Here is an 18,676-nt window from a genome sequence, read left to right on the forward strand (position 1 = left end):
CACGTTACAGTTGTTGGGGTGATTATACCCTAAACGTGGCACCATTAAAGGTGTGCCTTTGGAAAAATGGCCAACTTCCTGTTCAATTCAGGGTATAGGTCCAAGACGCTTCATTGTAAGTCTGGCCATGATACATATACCTACCAATTTTTATACATGTAGGTTGAAGGTTTGTAGAAATTTTGTAAGGGGGCGCTATCGAGCCATTTGTCTCCGACCATATGCAAAACATGTATTGTTATATATTACTTATTTCATAACTTGTCATGCATGTTTAGCCTCCCAAAAATGCGATCAACTGTAAAAAATACACATCAACATTTGCCATCGGCAACAGCGTTCAACGGAAAGGGACAACATTTACAAGATGTCTTCATCACTTTCTCAAAGGTCTTTGGACCCAATTTCAGCTGGATCTGGAGAAGTTTGGTGCAGATTGGATGAATATAGTCAAGTTGGAAGGACTTCCTGTTTCAAGTTGAAACGTCAAACTTTGACGTCTGGCAGCCCTAATAAAATGCAGTTCGTAGTTATGAAGAAGCTTCAAATGTGAGTCACATCTCAAACTTATTAATTTACTAAAGGTGCTCCTCTTCTTTAAAACTCTGATCTGCCTCCACCCTCCAAACAAACATTTCTACACCTGTCTCTGATCGTATGAGACCTGATCCACATTAATTTAGTTGCTGTGCTGTCACCTGAAAACATTCCCACTCAAAATGACTTAGAACAGCAAACAGCAACACAGTTTGAAACCTGCACTCACACACAGTGCTATCAGCCCGGTGTACACCCTGTGTGAACCTGCATCAGTTATTATGGGCGTTGGAAGCAGCAGCCGCTCTGACGACACAAACACAACGTGAGGCAACCGCAGCCTGGGTGGAGCTGGCAGCTCACAACTGAACACCATCATTTGGCAACAGATTTTTGTAATTACTATAGTGCAGTTGTGGTTGTTATTGCCGTCGACACCTGTGTGCACAATGAAGTGGGTCGTCTGACTTTCACTTCAGGGTCTGCTGATACAGACGCTGTCAGATCATGATTTTCGTCCTTTGTCTGAAGACTGTGAATGTGACAAAAATACAGAAGTAGCAGCTTAACATTGCACGGTAAGTCCATCAGTGTGTGTGTGTCTCTCTCTCTCTCTGTGTGTGTGTGTGGGTGTGTGTGTGTGTGTGTGTGTGTGTGTGTGTGATCTGAGAGCAGTTCTTGTTTCGCTTGTTTCACACAATTGGCCTGTCGGAGTATGAGGAAGAAGGTTTTTGAATCTTGCAGTGGGTGTCTTGTAGGTCGCTGGCTGCTGTGTGCCGCTGTGTGATGGCTGCTGTGTGAGGAGGTCAACCTGTGGATTTAAACGAACACACACTGTCTGGACAGTGAATACCTGAGGAGGAGAGGCCCACAGGACAGGAAGAATGGTACGGTACCACACCTTCATTTTTTTTCTCTCCCAAACAGCTATAATGTGTGTACAAACCTAAAACTTAGTAAACTTGTGTATCTCCTGAATCTGCCTGCTGATATTTTAACAAACACCAACATTAGAAAGTTAGAAACTGGATGTTTTTCTGTCAGAAACGACATTTTAAACAAATGCTCTAGTTTCGAAGTTGAAAATAGCTCATGATGAATTTTAATCTATGTCAGTTTATTCATTTCCACAAACAAAATGAGGAGATTTCATGCTGTGAAGTCAGTTTTGACACGATGATAATGTCATGTGCCATCACTTCTGGGAGAGCGAGCTCCATCTCAGCGGCAGCAGAGCGAGTTTCCTCTTTTTCGAGTCAAACCTTTTCACTGAGAGCGGCTCAAAGCAGCAAAAATACATTATTATTCCACATCTGCATACTTTGATTTGTGACCATCTCCTATAAAATCCTACACGTGGACTCATGACACTCATAAAACGTTCAGTGTACTCAAACCAAGAAATCTGTATAAAAAAATGTGTTGTATGTGTTAGGGAAGGTGACAATGACGAGCTGCAGCCTGTTGCAGGAAGAGAACGGCTAGCATATGTTCAAAGTTTCAAAGGTTTCACAAGAGGCAGCAATAAGGTGTGAGAGGAGGAAGTGGACTGCAGCAGAGGCCTGCAGCTTCTGTCACAACACTTCCTCCTCGAGCTCAGAAGAGTCTGACTCCTACATCCAAATCACACGATCAACAGCACACAGGGTTATTATAGTCAATTCTTTAGTCGTACCATAGAGGGGAAAGTCTTTAAAAGTCCATAAGTTTGTCCACACAAGCAAATCTAAGAACAAGCAATTTCTAAAACATCTTTGAGAGGAATAACATCTGAAGAGTGAATGCGTTAAAGGGTCAACTTACTCAATTTCTATTCTACCAACACTGAACAGAAAGCTCTGGTTTGATGAGGTCAGCTTTGCAATTCTCACCAAGAATTCACAAGTTTTTGTTCATCTTTGATGCATCTTGTTTTCAGTGCTGTTCGTCTGACACTGAGCAGGATTACGCATAAACTACTGAGCCCAATTTCTTGAAACTTTGTGGAAGGATGCGGTACAGATCAAGAATGAACCCATTCGATTTTGGTGCATATTCGGACAAAGGGTTTGATTCAGAAATGTTTTACCAACGCCAAGGAGGTTATGTTTTTCGTCTGCATTTGTTTGTTTGTTTGTCAATTGGCAGGATTATGCAAATACTACTATGGAAGACCATGAAACTGGGTTGAAGGACACAGTATGAGTCAGGGCAGAAGCCGTTCTATTTTGCTGCAGGTCCAGATCAGGGGGCAGATCCAGGACTGTGGAACGGGAGATTTTTGGCGTTATGCAACTTAATCCTTGATTTCTCAGAGAATAATTGACGGATTTTGGACTGTTGGGCCTTGGTGGAGTTTATGAACCAATTCAAAACTTACTAAAACTATAATGAGCAGGTTCTTCAGTAAAGTATAAACGTTTCCAGGAAACTAAATGGAAATTCCCAGACCCTGAAGTAAAGTGTCACCATCAATATTCTACTTCAGTATTTCTACTTCTACTTTTTTACTAATCAAATAACAGAGAAGGAAATAATGTAAAACGGGACCTTTTGTGGCTATTTGGTAGTTGCCCTCTTCTGGTTGGTCATTTGGCTCTCCTGATTTAACCTAATGTTTTCTGTCCTGAGACCAACTTTTTGTATCGTGTTAGGGTCAGGGTTTGCTCTCTGTGATGATATCACAGCCGCTGATTGGCTGAGGCAGTTGTTGTCCCAGTAACCTCATAGAAATTGTTGTTCTCAGGACAACATCTGAACATAGGCCTCGTCTACACGCTGCTGCACTGAAACCGATGTTGATAGGTTTGTCATGGACCTTCACCTCTTTACTTCAGTATGAATTTTAATTTAATGGTTTGTTTTCTGGTCGGCGTCGGCCTGAGACGCAGCGTGTGAGGCGTGTGTGTGTAACCTTGTAGTGAAGCAGTGGATGCATGTAAAAGCCCCAGACCACAGCACAACCACTCTGCTCATGGAAAGACCTGTCAGACTGCACACATCAAACAGACCAGCATCCTTAAGGGAAAACCAAGACACAGGAGACAAGTATATTAATATATAGAGTATAGAGTATAGAGTATAGAGTATATTACTCTATAGCAAGCTGACTGTAAGAATATGAAGTGTGAGACTGTGACTCAGAAACACACAGAACTCATTTAACAAGAAAAACATCACATTAAAGCAGAGGCTGCTGTGTCATCGCCATGTCATTTATCATCAGGTGCATGTTTAGACTGGTTCGTTGGTTTAGTGTTGCTTCTCTAAAATGTCCAATATAGAAAATGAGTTCACCTAATCTGTAACCTGTTGCCTAGCAACCTGACCTGGCTTCCTGTAATAGAAACCACGCTAGTATACTTTTTAAAAACCCATCTGTACTAATGTCAGTACTAATGCTGTTTGTCTTTTTCACCAGATACGTCTGTGTGTCCTACAGAGACTGATATACTGACTTTTAGCCTTTTAGTCCCTAAAAAACTGGAGCCTACATTTAGAACATGCCTTTGTCTGTCAAACTCCAAAACATGTAGCTCACAGGCACAAATAACCCTGGGACATTATCAGCATTTCTTTTTAGACTTCTGAACCATCTCCAGAATTTAAAATCAGTGGAGTGTAATATTTTTTTGATCAATTATTCAACTTAACAAATGGTTAAAATGTTGAATGATAAACACAGATGAATGAACAGGCTGAAATGTCTTTGTTGGTCTCTCTTGTGTGTGATTCAGGCCAAGTATCACTGGCAGAGTCAGAATGTGAAGCAGAGCGGCGTGGACGACATGGTCCTGTTGTCCAAGATCACAGAGGACGCCATCGTGGACAACCTGAAGAAGAGATACATGGACGACTACATCTTCGTATCCTACAGGCTGTCGGCATTATTTTACTGCTCTTTTTAATTCTCACAAGTCACTAATACTTACTTAAAAATACTTTTAGCTACACCTCAGGAGGATTGGTCCACCACAGTGGACTTTATTTTGCCTGTAGATGAACAGACAAATGTAAATTCTTGTTTAGACCCCAGGGGAGTCATAATATGAATACACTCAATGAATGTTTCCACAAACAAGAAAGAAAGTGTCCTGATTATGTATAAACATTTAATTAAACAGGCCAAAATCATATATGGGCATAGAAACAAGGAATCCACTCTTCCTCTTCTGCATTCGCTGAGTGACTCAACATCTCACTTCCTTCTTGGTGGAGCTCTGCTGAACTTCAAACCCATATTTAGAGTATGGAAATAAATCTGCAAACAAGAACAGCTGTCGTCACAGCAGGACAAGTTGGATTTATAACTGATGACTTAACTGTTGGCTCATTACTGATCATGATGAGCCATGAGGTTAAAAACTGCTTAGTAAAGGGGAGGATCTGTGACAGTAATGTTGATCTGCTGACGTGTTGTCTCTTTTAACAGGAAGTACATTAACTGTTTAACCTCCACATTGGTCTTCTTTTCACCGTCTCATTACCCCATTAACTCCTGCACCACCTGTAATACATTCTGTTTAGATGATCAAAGTTAAGGGAGGATTCATTCTTAGGATGTTGGTGATCCTCTGACTTTTCTTCTCGAAACACCACAGGCTGATATTTATGTATTTTTAGTGAAATGTGGGCTGGATTGCTTTAAACTCATGTCAAAATGTATGATCAAATACCTGCCAGACTATTGGCAATCCCAGTTGTTTTGTTTTTAGTGCTAATCAGCAAATGTTTGCATCTCTAGGATTAAAGTTTAGAGGTATTTAAAGGAAATAGTTCATTGATCTTGATGAAAAACATCTATGCTTGGCACATTTATGGGAGCGATAACTATATGAGTGGGTGCGGTTGATTCGATTTAAGGGGACCTACTGATCGCGTCTCCATTTCCTCCAACTGTTCAGAATTCAAGCTAAAATATTCCCTTACATTGAATCGAGCTGTGGTAGCGAGGTCCCGTCAGTGCACCCGCTTGACCAATCACGAATCAGTCTCAGCTGTCAATCAGGATGTTTCTATAGCATCAAATAACTAATTCAGACCAAACTTACAAGAAAAATGAAAACTAGGAGAGGTGAGAAGTACCTAGAATATCAGAAATCATCTTTGAGAAAAGTTTATTTCACGTGTACTTCTTTAGTTGGACTCATATCTCAGCCATTAATATGGAAGAGGAGGCATTTATGACGTATGTTTCAGCCATCCACCAGGGGGCAATCAAGATGCTTTGGCTTGACTTGGGGAGCAGTCATGTCGTCCATCTTTATCTACACTCTATAGTGCCATGATTTTTAACTGTAAAATATCAGTATAGTCAGTTCTTTATTTAAACAGATTTATTCAAGCTTACAAGAAAATGTTTGTTCATGTATTTATGTAGGAATATCATTAACATGTATATTGTCATCAACCCTTTAAAGTATCAAATATTAATAACCATATTTGATCTCAAAAGGTCAGTGTGATTAAAGCTCTATGCTCTTGGTAAGAAGTGAATATTTCTCCATCATGTTCCTTAACTTCACTGCTCAGACTTATATCGGCCCCGTGTTGATCTCAGTGAACCCCTTCAAGCAGATGCCCTATTTCACCGACAGAGAAATCGAACTTTATCAAGGAGCCGTGAGTCCAATTCCTCCTCATTTTCTCACCACCTCCTGTAGATCTATAGAGTCCGTCCTCCATTTCCCCCGAACTGACCCCAGACCTGTTTTCTCTCCTCAGGCCCAGTATGAGAATCCCCCTCACATCTACGCCTTGACCGATAACTCGTACAGAAACATGATGATCGATGGAGAAAACCAGTGTGTCATCATCAGGTGCGTTATCCTTTGCCGTGTGCGCTGGTGCAGTTTGTGTAACGATGTGTCGTTTTTGTGGCCGTGTTGTGTCTTATTGTTTGTGTTGTTGTAGTGGTGAGAGCGGTGCCGGAAAGACAGTGGCTGCCAAATACATCATGGGCTACATTTCCAAAGTATCTGGAGGAGGAACCAAAGTGCAGGTAGAGACAGACAGCACGCAACACTGCTGCTTATCTATATGAACCAAGACATTTACATGCACACTGACGTACTATGTGTGTGTGTGTGTGTGTGTGTGTGTGTGTGTGTGTGTGTGTGTGTGTGTGTGTGTGTGTGTGTGTGTGTGTGTGTGTGTGTGTGTGTGTGTGTGTGTGTGTGTGTGTGTGTGTGTGTGTGTGTTGCAGCATGTCAAAGACATCATCCTGCAGTCCAATCCTTTGCTGGAAGCCTTCGGTAACGCCAAGACTGTACGCAACAACAACTCCAGTCGTTTTGTGAGTAAGATCTTCAGCATCTACTGCAGCTGCTGTTGTTCATGGACTTCATATGTATTACAGTAAGACGTGTAGTTGTGGTGGTGTTCACCAAAGTCTCTTGCTCTCTCGCTTTCAGTAAATTTCAGTTTCAGGTAGCAAAGCCAGACCGAACAACAGCAGCAGTCAATAGAGCGCTTGCCTCCACCAAGGCCTTTACTTTCAATCCAGCTGCACCAAACAGAATATACTCGTAAAAATCACTTCCCTAAATGTGCCTGATTTCCTTCAAGATCCATGAATTGAATGAATTGGTGAAAATGTCAAAAAAATTAAAAAAATGATCTCACATGGATCCTCCACCTGATCCGGTTTAGCACCTAAGCTTAAGGAGTTCTTCCCTGATTCATACAGCGTCCTTCCACCAAATTTCATGGCAAATGAGACAAATAGTTTTCGAGTAATCCTGCAAACTATCAAACAAACCCACCAACAAACAGAATAAACATAACCTCTGTGGCGGAGGTTAATGAAGTTTTGTGCAGAGATTCGTGGTTCCCAGATGATGAATTTTGCTTTTTCAGTTTCTCTTTCCTCTGGTGTGTTATATAGTTTTGTGTAATGAAAGTTCTGCAAAATTAAAAAGCCCAAAATCGGCGATAGAGGGAGCTGCTCTCCCAGGAAACACTTCTGAAGTTCCTGAATCACATCATTGGTCGTCATGTGGTCACTTGACATCACAAGCGTCATCCAGTAAATATATTATGCAAATATAGTGACCAGCAGGAAGTCTGGTATAAGCCCCCTAACAAAACCATAATCGAAGGTAAATATTATACCTGCTTAACATGAATGTGTTAATATCGCACTCACAGAGCAAACAGCACATCTATAGACTCCTACTCTTAAAAATGACAATTAAGTGATTTTAAAATAGTTGCAGATTTATTTTCTGACAATCTTATCCTAATTAACTATTAACTATAGCCAAAAACAATTGGTCATTAATTGAGGATTCACCATGCACCACAGAAACACCCCAGTTTCAGCTAACAGTGTTGGCACGAGGGCATTTAATTCAAACCTCAGTTGTTTCTCATCAGTGGTTGGTTGCCATTTAATTTCACATCTATAAACCACGCGAACACGATATGTTGATGTGGTCGATGTCGTGCAAAATGTGTGAGTTTCCTGTTTGCGGAGCACAACAGATGGTGGGTTTTTTGTGTCAGGGGGGAAATGCTCAATGATTGGAAATCGTTGAGTTTAGTTTAATCAGATTTGACCGATTTATCATCTGACTTTAGAATCTCACCTGATATTGTTGGCTCTGATTTCCCATCTACCAGGGGAAATACTTTGAGATTCAGTTCAGCAGAGGAGGAGAGCCAGATGGAGGCAAAATCTCCAACTTCCTGCTGGAGAAGTCGAGGGTGGTGAGCCAGAACGAGAACGAGAGGAACTTCCACATCTACTATCAGGTCAGAGGCTGTTGAGAGACATACAAGGTCACTGATCAATCGCAGATGCTACAGTCTCATGTCAAACTTCCTTATTTTGGTGCCCACTGTGGGCAACACTGTTCATGTGTAGCCCACTGTGGGCAACACTACATGTGTAACCACATCCTCCGCCTGCACTGTTGTCCTTCAGCTGATAGAGGGCACCAACGCTCAGCAGAAAGAGGGCCTGGGCATCATGACCCCAGACTACTACTACTACCTCAACCAGTCTGGGACCTACAAGGTGGATGGGACCAATGATTGCAAAGACTTCCAAGAGACGATGGTACATATCCAGTCGTTTATCCTCAGTATGATGTATTTTACTTCAGTCCATAACAGAACCAGCATGCACACATGGCTGGATTAACCTGTGGGTGGACCCTGGGAGTGGGATCATCTGGATTAGAGGGATCCAAACATGTTAGAAAGACGAAAAAACGTTGCTCTGCTACACAGATTTATACTGTTTGTTCTGACTTCTCCATAATCTTAACTTTTGTTGAATTACCAGACAGTGTTACTTCTTTTTGCCTCTGAGAGTTTGAGATGTTTGAAGGAGAATATCGATGTCTGCTGGAACTGATCAGAATCATAGATGTGGGGTTTTCAAAGTAGCCCGAGATTCAGTTGTACAGGTCACAAGCCAAAAATGTTCCGACACCACACTTCTTCACTATCGATTTGTTGTGCAGTTATAGGATTTAACAAAAAAATGATTTAGGAATCAATGTAGATCTTGCTGCTTGATTTTAAGATCAGATAAGATAAAACTTGATTGATCCACACACCTCTGCAGTGGTACACCTGCCTCAACCTGTTGCTCCGCCCCTTTTATTTCCTGGTCTCCAGGAGGCCATGCAGGTGATCGGGATCCCAGGCGACATCCAGGCTCAGGCGCTGCAGATCATCGCAGGCATCCTCCACCTGGGAAACATCAGCTTCATAGAGGCAGGCAACTACGGCAAGGTGGAGAGCACGGATCGTGAGTCAAACACACACACACACACACACACACACACACACACACACACACACACACACACACACACACACACACACACACACACATTAATGTCCTTACACATACATTCACCAGACACACAGGGATTCACACATGCATGTACACATTCCCACCGGGCACGCACAGTAGTGTGTAATTACCCATGTTCCCCCTGAGGAATATGAGTAAATTAGAGCTCACCATGACAAAAGCAGTCCCATGACAGTCACCGTGCTAATTGAGAGAATCTGTGAGCATCAGTACAGCCTTGTTTATCTTATGCATTTGGAGCCTACTAAGTCCCTGCTCAACAAATAATTAGCGTTTACAGGGTGGACATTTGACCAGCAGCCAATCTCTTTTAGGAGTGGCTCAATTTAAGTTGTTTCAAAACACGTTTGACACAATTCACGCATTTATGTTGCTTTAAATCCCCACGTTTTCTCCAGTGCTCGCCTTCCCCGCCTACCTGCTGGGCATCGACTCCAGCCGCCTGCAGGACAAGCTGACCGGCAGGAAGATGGACTCAAAGTGGGGAGGGAAGGAAGAGTCCATCAACGTGACACTGAACCAGGAGCAGGCCACCTACACACGAGACGCCCTGGCCAAGGCCCTCTACGCACGACTCTTCGACTACCTGGTTGAGGTGCACCGATGAGAAATTCCTCGATTTATCTTCCTGAAATAAATGCGTTTGTATTTTAAATTCACGTCGTTGTCTGTCTCCTCCAGGCCATAAATAAAGCCATTCAGAAACCACATGAAGAATTCAGTATTGGCGTTCTCGACATTTATGGCTTTGAGATATTCAAGGTTTGTACACTACTAATAGTATTGAAATAAGATGTTAGCTTTACAGATGGTACAACACAGCAGGTTTGTTTTGAATGCGGTGATTCTCTGACATTTGTTGTTCTCCTTCTGCAGAGAAACGGCTTTGAGCAGTTCTGCATCAACTTTGTGAACGAAAAACTGCAGCAAATCTTTATTGAACTCACTCTGAAGGCTGAGCAGGTAGCTACCACACATCTATCACTGATGTAAATCTCTGCATGACATATGCTCCCTATATGAGCATCTGTTTGTTGGAGGCAAGAATTTAGTTTCTTTTCGTTTTCATTTGGTGAATATTTTAATTCAACTTTCTTATAATTTAATTCAAAAAGTTTTATGTTTGAGCCGTTTTCTCTGTGTGGCCTCTCATCTCTGTCCTATAGGAAGAGTATGTTCAGGAGGGCATCAAGTGGACACCTATCGATTACTTCAACAACAAGATTGTGTGTGACCTCATTGAAAATAAACTGGTAAGCTCCTAACTTGCACTTCCTTTACTGGCAAATGCAAACTATTTTTGAAACTGTTCAGAAGAGGAAACAGAAACTTCCCACTACCATAAATAATTGATTTTCAGATCGTGCTCGTACATTAATGGCTTAACATCAGTATTTGTTTTTTGTATTCTTCCCAAATCTTTAAAATTGATTTGTAAGCAAGATTATGCAAAAACTCAAGGATGGATTATCACGAATCTTGGTTGTGGTATCTCATTCAAATTTGGTGTTGATCCGGATCAGGGGGCGGATCCAGGAATTGTTCTTCTTTCTTTAACATTGAGCGATTTTCAACATTTTCCTTGATTTCTCAGAGAATAATTCATGGATCTTGATGAAAATTATCAAACATGTTTAGGAGACTGATATTTAGAGTGTATGGAGTTTGGTGCTCTACTGAGTGACATTCTAGTTTCAATAAACTTCATCTTCTTCTTCACCATCCTCTCCTTGCAGAACCCTCCAGGTATAATGAGTGTGCTGGATGATGTGTGTGCCACTATGCATGCCAAAGGAGAGGGTGCAGACAGCACTCTGCTGCAGAAACTGTCGGCCGCTGTGGGGACGCATGAACATTTCAACAACTGGAACTCTGGCTTCGTCATTCATCACTACGCCGGCAAGGTAAACTGACTCACTTGGTGCGGTTTCTTGTTTGTAGATGCATGACTCCGGTTTCGGGTCCGATTTTTGGCATGAAAACATTTGAATTCAAAATTGTGAAGCGAATGACCTGAACATGAAACTTAAACGTAACCTTTGGTGATCTCAGGTGTCTTATGATATCATGGGCTTCTGTGAGAGAAACCGGGATGTGCTTTTCCCTGACCTCATAGAGCTCATGCAGAGCAGCGAGTAGTGAGTCTCATTTTTCTGATGTTCTCAGTTGTGGTGTATTTATAAGTAAAGAGCAATGTGAAAATAAACTCTCTCCTGAATTTCTCTCTTTAGTGACTTCATCCGTAGCTTGTTCCCTGAAAACCTAAGCACTGATAAGAAAAGCAGGCCGACCACAGCCAGCTCCAAGATCAAGGTGAGAGGTGAACCTGAGAGTAACCCAGTGGCTGGTATATCAGGGGCCATAAAGCGGGCCACAATTTACACAGAGGGGCCAATTATATGTCTAACATCCATGCATTATACCTGATTCAGTTCTATTCTATAGCCTTGAGGAAAGCCACATGTCATTGAATATATTTAGAAAAATTGTTTGTGTACTTCAAAATGGCTTAGAAAATAAAAGATTCTTAACACGTTGTTATATTTATCATTAGTTTTGTAACTAAGTGACTAGTTCATTTAAAAAAAAAAGAAGAGGATACTGAAAGGAGAGGGGGCAGTTCAGGGGCCAATCAGATTTCAGCGGGGGCCAGCGCCCCCCTAGCCCCAGCCCTGGATCCGCCCCTGAAATAACCATAAAATTAAGTTTTCCCAACACTGTTCTGATTTCACATTGATGTTTCCCACAGAAACAAGCCAATGACTTGGTGAAAACCCTGATGAAGTGCACTCCGCACTACATCCGCTGTATCAAACCCAATGAGACAAAAAGACCCAAAGACTGGGAGGAGAGCAGGTCAGCAGCATCACTGTCAAACATACACACACATGAGAACGTATAGGAAACACACTTCTGAAAGAGTCTCTGTTTGTAGGGCGCGACATCAGGTTGAATACCTGGGACTGCGGGAAAACATACGAGTGAGAAGAGCTGGATACGCATACCGCAGGGCCTTCAACAAGTTTCTGACGAGGTGAGTGTCATCCTGCGCGTGTTTTTGAAAGGGTTCATCATTTTCTGTGTGTTTGTTACGAATGAAGGAACCTTTGGTGTGTTTGCGCTCTGTCCAGGTATGCCATTCTGACATCGGAGACATGGCCGGGCTGGAGGGGTCCGGAGCAGCAGGGGGTCCTTCACCTCCTCCGCTCTGTCAACATGGACAATGACCAGTATCAGATGGGACGCACCAAAGTCTTCGTCAAGAACCCTGAATCGGTAACAAACTTTTTATGTTTTATTCCGGGGTCTCACAAATTTGAGGTACGGGTTAGGATCACTTGGATAGTTTCATGTCATGAGTGTAGTTTTGTATTGTAGTTTCTTGCTCTATTACATTTATCTGACTTATAGTAGACTAATAAAATATGACTTTGTTATAGATAAGGCTACTTAACACCCTACAGTTGAATGTAGTTGATATCTAACTACAGTAAAATGCTACTCAAACATTAATACAGAAATAATAGCAAAAGGAATAATAATCAGTTAATAAAATATATAAATAACGGGGGCCATTTTTCACATAATAAGTACTTTTACTTTTTAGAACACTTTTTTATCTTATTTGTTGTCCAGTTAAAGAGCCTGATGTTTCCTTTGGTAGTTGGTAGTGACCAAAAACAGAGCTAAAAGAGATTCAATATTGGACATAAATCCATCAAATTCCCAGAAACAATATGGTGAAATATGACTGAAGCCATTAGAATGTATATAGTGAAATGTAAATATATTCTTGAAAAAATTGTACATATATACTTTAACATGCTCCGTGTTCCTCAGCTGTTTCTTCTGGAGGAGATGAGGGAGAGGAAGTTTGACACGTTCGCCAGGATCATCCAGAAAGCCTGGAGACGCTTCATCTCCAGGAAGAAGTATGAACAAATGAGAGAGGAGGGTGAGTAAAAGACAAACACTCCTCATACTGATTCCACCCTAACACAAGCTTAAAGTCACCGCTCTGAATATACTGTGTGTTCCCCCCTGCGACTCTCAGCCTCGGACATCCTGTACAACTCCAAGGAGCGGAGGAAGAACAGCATCAACAGGAACTTCGTCGGCGACTACCTCGGCCTGGAGCAGAGGCCCGAGCTGCGGCAGTTTCTGGCCAAGAGGGAGCGCGTCGACTTCGCTGATTCAGTCAATAAGTTTGATCGCAGGTTCAAGGTGAAGCTTTGCGAAAGCACGTGTGTGTTGTTATCCCTCAAAGAATCATGGGAAAGCTGTGTTAGAGATGAGAGATGACAAATTTACCACATGCTCTTTACAGAAAGGTCAAAGTTTACCTCTTCTCCTTTCTTTCTGGTTTTGCTCACAGTTCTCACTTCTGTATTTTTTTTCACAACCCAGTCCATCAAGAGAGATTTGATCTTGACCCCGAAGGGCATCTATCTGATTGGCCGAGAGAAGGTGAAGAAAGGGCCCGAGAAGGGGCACATAAAGGAGGTGCTGAAACGGAAAATGGAGTTTGAAAGCATCAGCGGCGTCTCCCTCAGGTAGAGCTGTCGTTCGCAGAAGATACACTGAGGACAAACTTCACAGTCCTCCGTCTGTGCAAGAGCAGTTTCCCTCATTTAGCTACAAGTCTGAAGAGAGAGAAGAAGAAAATTCAGAAAAATAAGTCAAAAAGTTTCTGTCCTTTTAAATACAAACTTCTCTCTTTTTGTTACTATCCCTTTGCTACAGGGAAATAAGTTTCAGGTTGACACAGAAGTTTTAACGAAATAATTTTAAATATTAAAGCCAGGAATTAGGACTGTGGATTTTGTCCCCTATCACTTTAAACATAAATAAGGGAAGAGTTACAGTGAGTAAACTATTTCAGTGTTCATATGGGTGCTTGACTTTTGGTTTTTGACAGACTTGAAAAATGATTGACCTTTTCTTGTCCCTGCTTTCAGTGCTCCACATTAAACAGCCCTTATTAAGATACTGAAATGGTTATACTCATAGTTACATATAGTTCCCTATAGTTACATTTTTTAAATGAAGTGAGCGGTCATGTAACAGAGCAAATAGACCTTTTCACAAGAGACAAGTGAAGCAGCTACATGAGATCAGTTGTGACTATTGGCCTCTTTTCAACGGTGGACACATACATTTCTTCAGAAAAGTTCAGTTTAACAATTTTGCCTGAGAAAAGCTCTCAATGGTCTTGTTTATCTTTTCAGTACGAGACAGGATGATTACTTCATCCTGCACGAGGCTCAGTACGACAGCCTGCTGGAGTCCAACTTCAAGACAGAGTTCCTCAGCCTGCTCTCCAAACGCTACGAGGACGTGGCCAAGAGAAAACTGACCATCTCCTTCACTGACAAGTAGAGGAACACACTCACACTCAGACCTCCTGCATTTTGCATAGATAATCTGAAAATCTGAAAAACTGAAACCACTGACGCGCTTTCCTCACAACTCAGATTGGAGTTCAGGGTGAAGAAGGAGGGCTGGGGTGGAGGAGGCTCCAGGATGGTCATCTTCCAGAGGGGGCAAGGAGACCTAACCCAGCTCAAACCTGGAGGGAAGACCCTCACAATCACAGTAGGAGACGGTCTACCCAAGTCCTCCAGTGAGTTAAAACAAAATAAAGATGCAGACTATTGAAATAAGGAAAGCTGAGGTAAAGTTTAGTTATACTTAAGGGAAGCTACTAAGTATGAAAATGACTCTTGTATGTGCAGATATTGTTTTAACTGAACATTCATTTCATCAGAGCCGACCAGGAAGAGTTTCCCACAGTCTCATGGTGGAGGGAGAAATGATATATCCAGCAGAGGTATTCTTTTCTATTATTACATAGAGATGGTGGAAGATAGCTAAGTAGATGTACTCGAGTATTTTATTTAAATCATTTTTTTCAGTTACATCAAAACTAAAGTAAAGATCGAAGAACCAAGAGGATATAAAGAAGTAAAAAACAAGCTTTACTTGACCAACTTTAACAAAACATTTTATATAAAGTATAAAGTACAAGTATAATATAAATAACCAATCACTTTTTAATAAAATCACTTTTATATTATAATCACTTTTATAATATAAAAGTGTTTGGAGTAACTCTCAGTGAATTATGAGTACTTTTACTTTTGACATTTTAAGTACACCTTGCTGCTCTGGTAGTTTTTTGAGTGCAGTATAGTAGTCAAGTGCAGTCAAGTATATTTTTTCAGACTGGTGAATAAATTAATACTTCTTCTTCCCTGACCATGAATCCCCAACATAGCTTTAGAGGTGGATGTTTAAAGAAATACCTGAGCAGCTCCGTTTTCAATCAGCAGTAGTTGTACTCGGGTCTTGTGCTTTAGTTTCAGGGGGTTCATTTTACTTTGACTCCACTGTTCCTCTCCTCAGCTCAACAGAATGGAGCAGCCAAGTTTTCCAGAGCTCCTCAGCCTCAACCGTCAGAAACCCATTATTCCACCGCGCACAAACAGGGCCGGCCACCCAGCGCCGCTCTGCCCAAACTGGGTTCCCAGAGGGCCCCAAAAGCCCCGGCCCACAGCCAGCACAGCCAAGGCAACATGGACTTCCTGAATGTGCCTGACCAGGGCATGTCAGGGTGAGAGAGTCACTGAAAACTAAAGAATCTATGAATGTGGAATGTGTGGGTGGACTTGTTTAGTCACTTTAAATTAGCGCATACAGGTTTGTTGTGTTCCAGGGTTTGTCAAGGTGGGGCTCAACACCCAGTGAGCCCAAACCAAACCAAATGGAGAGACAGGAAAGATAAACCTGTTTATTTCCACATGTGCTGTAGGAAACAAAGCATTCAGACATCTTCGGGGTGCACCTCCTTAACAATCAACCATTAAGAGTAATATTAAATAACAATAAATTCTGGCTAATAGCTTCATTAAGGGTTTGTTACTAATTTACTAAAGTTTTATATGGTAAAGGAAAAGTGCTGCTGAGGATATGGACCAAAATGTATTACAACTAATCACAACCCATTACCAGTCTTAACTTTTTAACTTATATTATAAGATTATTATTATATTTATTTATATTTATTATAAGAAAATCAGCATCAGTCACAACTATTTCCTCCCATCTAGAAACCCACAACGTGTTCTTATTAATGGCTCATTAATATATATGAAATCAAAATTTTGTTCTTTGGTACATTACATGCACTTATTCTTAAATATATATTACATATTACAATGATATTTAAGTATAACATTTGACACAATTAATTGATTAATGCAACCCTTCAGGTGGCCTCCTATTGGCTGAGTCAGTCCTTGATTAAAGGTATTATGGGTAGACATCATTGTAGTCCCTGTTTGAACAGACTGAAAACGTTTCTATACAAAGCTCCTAAATCAAAGTTTATTACCATTCTTATCAGCGTTTGTTTAAATTTTAATAAAAACATATTTATCCTATTACATCTATAATGGATCTATAAAGTAGTAACTCAAGAGGACCTACACCCCAGCTCTGTTTTTCTGTAGCGTTACTCTCCCTTTGGCGAGTTCCTGTCATCTCCTCCTTCTTTCATCCCTGTTGTCATTTCTTTCTCTCTGTCACAGGAAGCAGAGGAGAAGGAGCATCAATCACCGACCTCCTCCTGCTCCCAAACATCAGCCTCGACCCCAGGGGCCTCGCTGCCGGGCGCTGTATCAGTATGTCGGCCAGGACACGGACGAGATCAGCTTCGAGGTCAACGACGTCTTCGACCTGGTCAAAGAAGGTGAGGATGAGAAGAAAGACGACACGTTAATAAAGATCAGAGGAAATAATTGGATCTATTATTAGATTTCACATGTTCCACAGTCTCTAACAAAGTGTGTTTCTCTGCAGATCCATCGGGATGGTGGAGGGGCAGGATTCGAGGAAGTGAAGGCCTCTTTCCTGGCAACTATGTCGAAAAGATTTGATCAAGACCTGATGTCTTCCTCGTAGACGTGTCTATGTTTGTTCTGAAATATGTGTAATTTTATGAAAACAGCACATTCTGCTTGAGAAGGAAACTGCCAGTGAATAGTTCATGGTTGTAGATCTGCATCCATGACGGAGAACAGGGCTGCTGAAGGCCAGAACCCTCTGACATATCAGCAAGAAGAGGAAACATCATCATTATGGCCACGATCCTTAAAATGCACATCCAGTGCAAAGAGCTGCTCAGGTTTCATGTCTCCTGTTGTCCCAGACGACACAATGACTGAGCAACAAGATCTCTGACTGGGCCCGCACTTCACAGCTTCCTTTGAGCTGTTACTCCACTGAAAACGTCTCAAAGCTTCAGTTACACACACTCAGGAGCAGAGTGACCTGAAAATGCTGCGTCGCTTTTTTTTTTACTGTCTACAGTGTTTGTATCTGCCTGAAGCTTTTCTAGAGCAACGCCAGATCCTGATCAGTATTCTAGATTAAGTAGTAATCGGTTCTGTATTAGATAACGTGTTAAATATGTGAACTTGACTGTACATTTGCACCATGATGAACCTGCATCAGATGAATCAAAGCCATTCCTAGAGACAATACTGCTGATGTCACTGAAGCAAACTTCTAGATTTTCTAGTCATTGATTATTAATAGTATAATGCATTTCCAGTTGTTTTGTCACTTCAATACAATAAAGAAATATATTTTAGTATTTCACCTCAATGACTTTTTCACTGGTCCAGATTGTGTCATCAGTAAGTTATAAGATAATAAAACAGAAAGAGGTGACTGAACATTTAGTAAGTGTTTATCAATTACTAACAGGTATTTCTGCCAGTTTTGCATTTTGTTCAAGTTTGGTTGATTTTTGTAAAATGATGTCACTCCCTCACAGTCAATAAATATCTTTTTTTGAATATAAAATCTATCTAAACCATTTTTTTATGTGTTGATATCCCCAATTAACACTATTACTTATTATTATTTTATATCATTATTATCATTATCAAGAACTTTAAACTTTCTTTTTTTATAAAGATGATATAGAGATGGAACTTTAAACATGTTTTATTCAAAGATAATAAAAACATTATTATTATTATATAATCAATAATAAATACATTATAAATCAAAAAGTAGGAGAATTTTTTCCTGTTCCTCAGCTCTAAGTATATATAGTATACTGTAGTGTGAAATGTGGATAAATTACCATTTAAAACTTTTAATTTTGTTGTACTTTACTTTGGTACATTTCATCGCACACATGCCCTTTGCCCTCTGAGAACGCTCCTGCTTTTATTTTGAAAAGAAGCTTGGTGTTGTTGGCCTGGTGCAGCGTTGGCAGATGGACAGGCTGAGGGATGAGGGATGAGGGATGAGCCTCCT

At 41.1% G+C, this 18,676-nt stretch overlaps 1 protein-coding gene across 1 annotated transcript; it reads left to right on the forward strand.

The window, feature by feature from the left end:
• Window positions 1-914: 914 nt before the first annotated feature.
• myo1f (myosin IF) lies at window positions 915-18,002 on the forward strand. The gene is made up of 29 exons (XM_034583320.1): window positions 915-1,115; window positions 1,296-1,424; window positions 4,254-4,382; window positions 6,049-6,138; window positions 6,241-6,335; window positions 6,430-6,517; window positions 6,722-6,811; window positions 8,140-8,271; window positions 8,444-8,578; window positions 9,145-9,277; window positions 9,745-9,941; window positions 10,028-10,108; window positions 10,223-10,309; window positions 10,513-10,599; window positions 11,083-11,250; window positions 11,399-11,484; window positions 11,578-11,659; window positions 12,096-12,202; window positions 12,282-12,380; window positions 12,478-12,622; window positions 13,187-13,301; window positions 13,401-13,570; window positions 13,754-13,899; window positions 14,575-14,721; window positions 14,821-14,969; window positions 15,114-15,176; window positions 15,752-15,959; window positions 16,936-17,096; window positions 17,207-18,002. The coding sequence occupies exons 2-29, from the start codon at window positions 1,422-1,424 to the stop codon at window positions 17,281-17,283; spliced, it is 3,270 nt and encodes a 1,089-aa protein (XP_034439211.1). The 5' UTR covers window positions 915-1,115; window positions 1,296-1,421; the 3' UTR covers window positions 17,284-18,002.
• The last annotated feature ends 674 nt before the right edge of the window (window positions 18,003-18,676 follow it).

This window comes from Hippoglossus hippoglossus, chromosome 4, assembly GCF_009819705.1.
Source record: "Hippoglossus hippoglossus isolate fHipHip1 chromosome 4, fHipHip1.pri, whole genome shotgun sequence".
NCBI classification, from domain to species: Eukaryota; Metazoa; Chordata; class Actinopteri; order Pleuronectiformes; family Pleuronectidae; genus Hippoglossus; species Hippoglossus hippoglossus.